The sequence below is a fragment of the Coregonus lavaretus genome (assembly GCF_964263955.1).
Source record: "Coregonus lavaretus genome assembly, contig: HAP1_SCAFFOLD_880, whole genome shotgun sequence".
NCBI classification, from domain to species: Eukaryota; Metazoa; Chordata; class Actinopteri; order Salmoniformes; family Salmonidae; genus Coregonus; species Coregonus lavaretus.
Window position 1 is genome coordinate 47432 of NW_028163009.1, and position 11012 is coordinate 58443.

The 11012-nt window shown below is 47.6% G+C and overlaps 1 protein-coding gene across 1 annotated transcript; it reads left to right on the forward strand.

Moving 5' to 3' along the window:
* Window positions 1–2421: 2421 nt before the first annotated feature.
* LOC311118580 (potassium voltage-gated channel subfamily B member 2-like) lies at window positions 2422–10010 on the forward strand (the record flags this gene model as incomplete). The annotated part of the gene is made up of 4 exons (XM_084193370.1): window positions 2422–2472; window positions 7338–7548; window positions 7880–8062; window positions 8299–10010. The coding sequence occupies 4 exons, from the start codon at window positions 2422–2424 to the stop codon at window positions 10008–10010; spliced, it is 2157 nt and encodes a 718-aa protein (XP_084049496.1).
* Between the last annotated feature and the right edge of the window lie 1002 nt (window positions 10011–11012).

The window sequence follows — 11012 nt, forward strand, 5'->3', positions numbered from 1 at the left end:
ATTTGTTCTGCTTCTCTACTATCACCACTGTCCCAAATGGCACCCTATTCTCTATGGGCCCTGGTCAAAAGTAGTGCACTATGTAGGGAATAGGGTGCCATATGGGACAGAGACATTCCTTGTTAAAGGAGATATAAACAGAGTGTAATCCTCTTCTTTAAAACCCTTGTAATCTGAAGAGACATAACTCAGTGTGTTTCCCTAACCCCAACAGCCTACAGGCGTTTACTCCGTTCATCTCCTCTGTCAATCTGTTCTATATTTTATGCTCCTTTTATAACAGCAACAGTTCATTGGAGATTAAAGGTGAAGCAAAAGACAATGAGATGAAATCAACAGTATGACTGATCTATGACTGATCTATGACTGATCTATGACTGATCTATGACTGATCTATGACAGATCTATGACTGATCTATGACTGATCTATGACTGATCTATGACAGATCTATGACTGATCTATGACTGATCTATGACAGATCTATGACTGATCTATGACTGATCTATGACTGATCTATGACAGATCTATGACAGATCTATGACAGATCTACGACAGATCTACGACAGATCTACGACAGATCTATGGGCCATGTAGGGTTGCAACCTTCTGGGCTTTAAAATAAATCAGGAGGGAACAAGCAGGAAATACGGAATCGTCCAACCAGGATTTCTGGAAAACCTGGACATATGGGGAAAGTTCCGGAGAAGTTTCCCAACTGAAAACGAACAGTTGGTTTGTGAGAAGAACAGAAGCAGGAACGCCGGAAGCATAACATCCTAATTAGCCAAACAGCTATTGAGAATCGTTTCATAGCAGCTGGATAGAAACAGATACGCTAATACACTGGCCAGTAGGGGGCGCTACATACAAATATTTTATCCAAAGCTTCTCACTCACTCATCCACCGTCTGTTCCGTGGACTGTTAAAAGAATGGACAAAGCCATTGATGACATCCCCTCCATTGTTTCCTACGTGAAGGCTCAGAAGCACATTTGAAGATCAGGAAGTGTCATTTTAGCGTGTCTCCATCTTGCATTATGGAGGATATTTTGGAAACATTGCATGCGCACTGCAGATTGAGATCCAGGAAGTGACGCTGTGAGGCTAGCTCAGTGCTGCCACCTCTTATTGAGTATCTAAAGTTGAAGGCCGACCGGGGGGTACTGCAAGCTGCAAATTATCCTTATAACTTCTTCTATGTGCGATTTTTTAAATAAAATGTACATCTGGTGAAATAGAAGCAAGCATTGGTACCATGTGGTACAGTCGTGGCCAAAAATATTGGCACCATTTTGCTCTATTTTCAAATAATGCGCCATTTCTTCCAGAAAACTGTTGAAATAAAAACATATTTTGGTATCCACATATGTATGTCTTTGGTTTGCAGTTGAACAAAACAAGAAAAGTCCGAATAATTTACTAAATGTTCCACAAAGAAATCCTAAAATGGCCCGGACAATATTATTGGCACCTTCTAGAAGTAGTTAGAAATAATTATATTTCAAGCAGGTGATTCTCCTTTACTTTAGAATTGAGCTTGTAACGCCAAGGTAGTGGGTTCGATCCCCGGGACCACCCATACACAAAAAAATGTATGCACGCATGACTGTAAGTCGCTTTGGATAAAAGCGTCTGCTAAATGGCATATTATTATTATTATTATTTATTATTAACTCACCTGTGGTGAGTAGCAGGGGCCTGCAATATAAAAATCACTCATTCGACCACTGTGTCCCGCAGTGAGCACGGAGAAAAAAAAGAAAAAACAGAGAATTATCTGAAGAGGTCAGACACAAGATTGTAGCCAAGCATGGACAATCTCAAGGCTACAAGTCCATCTCCAGAGACCTTGATGTTCCCGTTTCCACCGTACGTAATGTTATCAAGAAGTGTAAGGCCCATGGCACTGCAGCCAAACTCCCTGGACGTGGCCGCAAGAGAAAACTTGATGGAAGATTGCAGCGAAGCATTGTTCGAATGGTGGAGAAAGCACCTCGGATCAACTGCCACACAGATTCAAGCTGACCTTCAGACACAAGGTACGACAGTTTCAACTCGCACCATCCCGTCGACAAACTCAATGAAAGGGGGTTATATGGCAGGAGACCCAGGGGGACCCCACTGCTGAGAGAGAGACATAAGAAATCCCGACTGCAATTTGCCAAAAACACACCTGAACACGCCAAAATCCTTCTGGGAGAACGTCCTGTCGACAGATGAGACCCAATTAGAGCTTTTTGGTAAAGCATCTCTATGTTTACAGATAATAAAATGAAGCCTTCAAAGAAAATAACACCTTCCCTACAGTCAAACATGTAGGAGGTTCAGTGATGTTTTAGGGTTGCTTTGCTGCCTCTGGCGCTTGAACGTGTGCATGGCATCATGAAATCAGGAGAATACCAAGGCATTTTGGAGCGCAATGTCGGACCAGTGTCAGACACAGTGTCAGAAAGCTGGGTCTCTGTCGAAGGTCATGGGTCTTCCAGCAGGACAATGACCCCAAACACATTTCAAAAAGCACACAGGAATGGTTCAAGACAAAACGCTGGACTGTTCTGAAGTGGCCAGCAATGAGTCCAGATCTAAATCCCATTGAAAACCTGCGGAGAGATCTGAAAACAGCAGTTGGGCGAAGGCACCCTTCAAATATGGTAGAACTGGTGCGGTTTATACAAGAGGAGTGGGCCAAACTGCCAGTACAGAGGTGCAGGAAGCTCATCGATGGCTATAGGAAGCGCTTGATTGCAGTTATTTTGACCAAAGGCTGTGCTACCAAATATTAAGTCTAGGGTGTCAATTACTTTGTCAATGCCATCTGTTTATTTTCTGATTTAAATGGATATATTAAGTTCTGAGTCAGCAAAGGTTCTGTAATATTAACAGTGAAATATAGAATTGTGGAGACCAAATACTTGTCACTTTCAATTTATTTTTAGGGAAAATTGTGAGTTACTTGACTGTGCGAAGTTGCTGGATATAGGCGGGAACTGAAACACGCTGTCGTACACGTCGATCCAGAGCATCCCAAACATGCTCAAATGGGTGACATGTCTGGTGAATATGCAGGCCATGAAAGAACTGGGACATTTTCAGCTTCCAGGAATTGTGTACAGATCCTTGCGACATGGGGCCGTGCATTATCATGCTGAAACATGAGGTGATGGCGACGAATGAATGGCACGACAATGGGCCTCAGGATCTCGTCACGGTGTCTCTGTGCATTCAAATTGCTCTGTTCACAACACTGACTTCAGCAAACCGCTTGCCCACACAACGCCATACATGCTGTCTGCCATCTGCCCGGTACAGTTGAAACCAGGATTCATCCGTGAAGAGCAAACTTCTCCAGCGTGCCAGTGGCCATCGAAGTCGGATACGACGCCGAACTGTAGTCAGGCCAAGACCCTGGTGATGACGACGAGCATGCAGATGAGCTTCCCTGAGACGGTTTCTGACAGTTTGTGCAGAACCCCTGTTTCCTCAGCTGTCTGGGTGGCTGGTTTCAGACGATCCCGCAGGTAAAGATGCTCGATGTGGAGGTCCTGGGCTGGCGTGGTTACACGTGGTCTGCGGTTGTGAGGCCGGTTGGACGTACTGCCAAAATCTTTAAAACGAGGCGGCTTATGGTAGAGAAATTAACATTCAATTCTCTGGCAACAGTTCTGGTGGACTTTCCTGCAGTCAGCATGTCAGTTACACGCTCCCTCAAAACTTGAGACATCTGTGGCATTGTGTTGTGTGTCAAAACTGCACATTTTAGAGTGGCCTTTTATTGTCCCCAGCATAAGGCACACCTGTGTAATGATCATGCTGTTTAATCAGCTTCTTGATATGCCACACCTGTCAGGAGGATGGATTATCTTGGGAAAGGAGAAATGCTCACTAAAAGAGATGTAAACTAATTTGTGCACAACATTAGAGAGAATAAGCTTTTTTTGCGTATGGAAAATTTCTGGGATCTTTGATTTCAGCTCATGAAACATTGGACCAACACTTTACATGTTGCGTTTATATTTTTGTTCAGTATAGTATATCCACGTTGCTGGATATCATATTGTAGATAAAATTGTGTATTTTGGTTGAAATAATATGACTCTGCGAGCCTGTAAAAAAAGCACAAACAGCCAATGTGTGTTCCTGGAACAACACAGTAAAATCACCCAGGAAGCATCTCAAATGGCACCCTATTCCCTATATAGTGCACTACTTCTAAGCAGAGCTCTGATCAAAAGTAGTGCACTATGTAGGGAATAGGGTGTCATTTGAGACACGGCCAGAGCCTATCCCAAATCAAACACCTCACATTATCCCACAATGCATCTTATCCTACATGCATTTATATTCTCTAGGGGTGCAGGCTGTGACTCAAGATTCGCCCCAACCATTCTCCGCTATGAATTGACAATGACAGGGAAAGTTTTGACAATAACAGGGAAAGTCATTCATGCAACTATAAGATATTATATGGGCCTTTACATCTCACCTTGGTGTGTGTGTGTGTGTGTGTGTGTGTGTGTGTGTGTGTGTGTGTGTGTGTGTGTGTGTGTGTGTGTGTAGCAGATTTGTATGCTTCTTGTTCAGAGAATATCAAATGAACAATATATGAATGTCAAATATACAGTACAAGCTCCTACTGTTGTTTTGCTGAAAGACAAGTACTGGTTCTGGTTCTGGCTACAGCCTGTATGGTACCAGTTTATTTAAAGGGGTATGGTTTTGCAGTTTTTCTCTTCAAGGTCAGAACACGTAGCCACTGTTTAATATTTGTGTTCTTCATTTTGTCAACTGATATACCAGTGTTGCTTCTGTCCCTATCCTTGCCCTGAACCGGGCTAGAACAAGGGTCCAAAAACATAATACTTTTATTTTAATAAATGTTTCTATTCAGATTTTTCAGGGGGTGATACAGCACCCTCAGCTTTCCTACTTCCCGTGCTACGCTACGGACCCTCTGAACACGTGTCATCCATATAGTAGCGATACCAGTCAGATCACAAAAGCTGCAGAGCAGTAACCTTACAGAGCAGTGACCTTACAGAGCAGTGACCTTACAGAGCAGTGGTCCTTACAGAGCAGTGACCTTACAGAGCATCGGTCCTTACAGAGCATCGGTCCTTACAGAGCATCGGTCCTTACAGAGCAGCGGTCCTTACAGAGCATCGGTCCTTACAGAGCAGTGGTCCTTACAGAGCAGTGGTCCTTACAGAGCAGTGGTCCTTACAGAGCAGTGGTCCTTACAGAGCAGTGGTCCTTACAGAGCAGTGGTCCTTACAGAGCATCGGTCCTTACAGAGCAGTGACCTTACAGAGCATCGGTCCTTACAGAGCATCGGTCCTTACAGAGCATCGGTCCTTACAGAGCAGCGGTCCTTACAGAGCATCGGTCCTTACAGAGCAGTGGTCCTTACAGAGCATCGGTCCTTACAGAGCAGTGGTCCTTACAGAGCAGTGGTCCTTACAGAGCATCGGTCCTTACAGAGCATCGGTCCTTACAGAGCAGTGGTCCTTACAGAGCATCGGTCCTTACAGAGCATCGGTCCTTACAGAGCAATGGTCCTTACAGAGCAGCGGTCCTTACAGAGCATCGGTCCTTACAGAGCAGTGGTCCTTACAGAGCAGCGGTCCTTACAGAGCAGTGGTCCTTACAGAGCAGTGGTCCTTACAGAGCAGTGGTCCTTACAGAGCAGTGGTCCTTACAGAGCATCGGTCCTTACAGAGCAGTGGTCCTTACAGAGCATCGGTCCTTACAGAGCAGTGACCTTACAGAGCATCGGTCCTTACAGAGCAGTGGTCCTTACAGAGCAGTGACCTTACAGAGCAGTGACCTTACAGAGCAGTGGTCCTTACAGAGCAGTGGTCCTTACAGAGCATCGGTCCTTACAGAGCAGTGGTCCTTACAGAGCAGTGGTCCTTACAGAGCAGTGGTCCTTACAGAGCAGTGACCTTACAGAGCAGCGGTCCTTACAGAGCAGTGGTCCTTACAGAGCAGTGGTCCTTACAGAGCAGTGGTCCTTACAGAGCAGTGGTCCTTACAGAGCAGTGGTCCTTACAGAGCAGTGGTCCTTACAGAGCAGTGGTCCTTACAGAGCAGTGGTCCTTACAGAGCATCGGTCCTTACAGAGCATCGGTCCTTACAGAGCATCGGTCCTTACAGAGCATCGGTCCTTACAGAGCAGTGGTCCTTACAGAGCAGTGGTCCTTACAGAGCATCGGTCCTTACAGAGCATCGGTCCTTACAGAGCATCGGTCCTTACAGAGCATCGGTCCTTACAGAGCATCGGTACTTACAGAGCATCGGTCCTTACAGAGCAGTGGTCCTTACAGAGCAGTGGTCCTTACAGAGCAGTGGTCCTTACAGAGCATCGGTCCTTACAGAGCATCGGTCCTTACAGAGCATCGGTCCTTACAGAGCAGTGGTCCTTACAGAGCAGTGGTCCTTACAGAGCATCGGTCCTTACAGAGCATCGGTCCTTACAGAGCATCGGTCCTTACAGAGCAGTGGTCCTTACAGAGCAGTGGTCCTTACAGAGCAGCGGTCCTTACAGAGCAGCGGTCCTTACAGATCAGTGGTCCTTACAGAGCAGTGGTCCTTACAGAGCAGCGGTCCTTACAGAGCAGTGGTCCTTACAGAGCAGTGACCTTACAGAGCAGTGGTCCTTACAGAGCAGTGGTCCTTACAGAGCAGTGGTCCTTACAGAGCAGTGACCTTACAGAGCAGTGGTCCTTACAGAGCAGCGGTCCTTACAGAGCAGTGGTCCTTACAGAGCAGTGGTCCTTACAGAGCAGTGGTCCTTACAGAGCAGTGGTCCTTACAGAGCATCGGTCCTTACAGAGCAGTGGTCCTTACAGAGCATCGGTCCTTACAGAGCATCGGTCCTTACAGAGCAGCGGTCCTTACAGAGCAGCAGTCCTTACAGAGCATCGGTCCTTACAGAGCAGTGGTCCTTACAGAGCAGTGGTCCTTGGAAAACAACTACTTCTAGGTCTCAGTGATTAAACGCTACTAGCGCACCGCTAACTAGCTATCCATTTCACATCAGCTACACTGACGTCTCTCTCTCTCTCTCTCTCTCTCTCCCCCACCCTTTCTCCCCATCCATCCCTCCTCCCTCTCCTTCTCTCTCCCCCTCTCTCCCCCACCCTCCCTCTCTCCCCCTCTCTCCCCCTCCCTCCCTCTCTCCCCCTCTCTCCCCCTCCCTCCCTCTCTCCCCGTCCCTCTCTCCCCCTCTCTCTCCCTCCCTCCCTCTCTCCCCGTCCATCTCTCCCCCACCCTCCCACTCTCCACCTCTCTCCCCCACCCCCCTCCCTCCCCCCTCTCCCTCTCTCCTTCCTCCAGATCCTGGCCATCCTCTCCATTCTGTTCATTATCCTCTCCACCATTGCCTTGTCCCTCAACACCCTACCAGAGCTCCAGGTGCTAGATGAGTTCGGCCAGGCCAACGACAACCCCCAGCTGGCCCATGTAGAGGCCATCTGCATCGCCTGGTTCACCATGGAGTACGTTCTTCGCTTTCTCTCCTCACCTAACAAGTGGAAGTTCTTCAAAGGTATATATACGCTGGACCCGCTCCTCAACTAAACTGAAACTGATCCGACCGACCGACCGACCGACCGCTGCAAGACGGAGCATTTATATTGCAGCGTCATCGCCTGCTTAACAGATTAACATTACTTTTGTATTTTGTTTGTGTTTTAGTTAGTAATACTGCCAATTTTAATATTTAAAATGTAAGTTGTACTCGCAATTCAGCTTGTTGCTGCCACTTGTACAATGTCTTGTTGAAGTAAAAACTGTTTTAGCACTCTCTCTCTCCCTACCCCTGTCCTTTGCTTTCGCTCTCTCTTTCACTTCCTTCTCTCCCTCTCTCTGTCTTAAAGGTCCCCTGAACGTCATTGACCTGCTGGCCATCCTCCCTTATTACGTCACCATCTTCCTGACGGAATCCAACAAGAGCGTTCTACAGTTCCAGAATGTCCGGCGTGTGGTACAGATATTCCGGATCATGAGAATATTAAGGATTCTGAAGCTGGCCAGGCATTCCACAGGGCTGCAGTCTCTAGGTCTGTGTGCATATTGTTTAGCCTGGTGTTTCTTAATCATGGTCCTGGGGACCCAAACGGGTGCTCGTTTTAGTTTTTGCCCTAGCACTACACACCTGATTCCACCAATGAAAGGTTTGATGAGTTGATTCGTGAGCACCTCTTTGGGTTCCCAGGACCAAGAAACACTGTTGTTTGCCTCATTGAGGACATACAGTTTGAGTTGTTCTAATCTAATCTAATCTAATCTAATATAGGCTTCACCCTGAGGCGGAGTTACAACGAGTTGGGCCTGCTCATCCTCTTCCTGGCCATGGGCATCATGATCTTCTCCAGCCTCGTCTTCTTCGCCGAGAAGGACGAAGACGCCACCAAGTTCACCAGCATCCCCGCGTCCTTCTGGTGGGCCACCATCACTATGACCACGGTGGGTTACGGTGACATCTACCCTCAGACTCTTCTGGGTAAGATAGTCGGGGGTCTGTGCTGTATCGCCGGGGTGCTGGTGATCGCTCTACCCATCCCCATTATAGTCAACAACTTCTCTGAGTTCTACAAGGAGCAGAAGAGGCAGGAGAAGGCCATCAAGAGGCGGGAGGCGCTGGAGAGGGCCAAGAGGAACGGCAGTATCGTCTCCATGAACCTGAAGGACGCGTTCGCCCGGAGTATGGAGCTGATGGATGTAGTCGTGGATAAAAGAGGAGAGGACAAGCTCTGTGTGGGCCTGGATAACCACCTGTCCCCCAGCCGCTGGGCCGGCACACCCAAATGCACCGCCTCCGACACCAGTCTTCATTCCCTGGATAAGACGTTCCCCGAGTCCATCCTCCTGGGGTCCACCCACCGCATCACCATCACCACCAGTGTAAGACCCCAGCGGCGGCACCTCGGCAGCCCTCAGTTCAGAGGCGGTACCTCTCAGCTTCTTAACGCTCAGAACCTAGAGACCATGTACAACCAGATGGCCAGGTCTCAGTCCTTCACCAACCTCAACACTTCCTGCTCCGTGAGCACCGTGAGCACCTCCACCGCCTTCACCACCACGGCAACCCCGGCGCCGCCGCTGCAACAGCACCCGGGGTCCCCTCCCACCCCGGTCCCGACCTTACAGAAAGTGGAGCTGGAGATGCAGGAAGTCCCGCCCTCTTCTTCGACCGAGCCCTTACTGAAGGAAGTTGAAGGAATACGGAGCCTGCCCAGCGTGGATAGCTTCTCTAGCTGCAGGGACGAGTTCTCGGAGGGCTCTGGATATGGAAGAAAGCTCCCTCTGTCTCTGGACCTCCTCCCAGAGTCGAGTGTCGATGACGTCCAAAGCCCCCAGGATGCCACCCTCCTCAAAGACGGGATGTATGGGTTTGTTCACTATGACCAAGATGGTGCCACACAGTCCCCCAGAGACGACGCAGAGAGCTTCAACAGAACAGTGGAGGACATCCGGAACTCCCTGAGAGGCAGTATCAACCCCGTCGTCAAGGGAACTAAAGGGTTAAAGGTCAACTTCATAGAGGGCCCCCCTACCGAGGTCCCCCCGACGCCACCCAGCACCACCTCCCGCCAAGACATCAGCTCCAGCCTCCTGGAGGATGAGTCCCCTGAGGGAGAGACCTCGCCACACCTCCCCAGCACAGAGGCACTTGACCCGGGCACAGAAGACGAGACCTTCCCCCTGTCCCCTGAGAGGCTGATGGTGGTGATGGACACCCCACCAGGGGACGAGGACACCCTGGACCAGAGTCTCGGGGGTCAAGGGTTGGCCAACGACGAGAACCACGAGGAGAAGAATCTGATGGAGATGGCGGGAGCGGCGGGGAACTGCACCCAGGGTGTGATGGGGGGAGGGGCAGGTGGGGAGGGCAAGGCCAACAGCAACCAAAGTGGACTTAAAGCAGAGAACCACATGTTTACACCAGAGATCCCCCTGATGACCGGGGACAGCAGTATGTCCCCAACCTGCGAAACCAGCATGTGACTGTAGGGGGCTCTCTGAGGGAAAATACCCACTGTAACTAGGTTTAAATTACCTCGGCCTGCTGAAAAATACGAAGAAGAATGAGAAGAAAAGGAGGGAAGTGAGAAAAGAGAAAAAGGGTCCGATAGTGAAATAGTGGAAGAGATATTTTTGCATGGCATGACAAGTCCCTTTTACATGTGTTGTTGTTTATTGCTGAAACAGCGACTTCAGTGGTTTATTGCTGAAACAGAGACTTCAGTGGTTTATTGCTGAAACAGAGACTTCAGTGGTTTATTGCTGAAACAGAGACTTCAGTGGTTTTATTGCTGAAACAGCGACTTCAGTGGTTTATTGCTGAAACAGAGACATTTTTGATCGTGATGTATATTTGAGCCTTGTTTTTTTTTCTAGTAAAAAATGCTTATCTTTAAAAGGCATGAATTAAAATATATATATAAATATATATATATATATATATATATATATATATATATATATATATATATATACAGTTGAAGTCGGAAGTTTACATACACCTTAGCCAAATACATTTAAACTCAGTTTTTCACAATTCCTGACATTTTATCTGAATAAAAATTCCCTGTTTTAGGTCAGTTAGGATCACCACTTTATTTTAAGAATGTGAAATGTCAGAATAATAGTAGAGAGAATGATTTATTTCAGCTTTTATTTCTTTCATCACATTCCCAGTGGGTCAGAAGTTTACATACACTCAATTAGTATTTGGTAGCATTGCCTTTAAATTGTTTAACTTGGGTCAAACGTTTCGGGTAGCCTTCCACAAGCTTCCCACAATAAATTGGGTGAATTTTGGCCCATTCCTCCTGACAGAGCTGGTGTAACTGAGTCAGGTTTGTAGGCCTCCTTGCTCGCACACGCTTTTTCAGTTCTGCCCACAAATTTTCTCAAATAGGATTGAGGTCAGGGCTTTGTGATGGCCACTCCAATACCTTGACTTAGTTGTCCTTAAGCCATTTTGCCACAACTTTGGAAGTATGC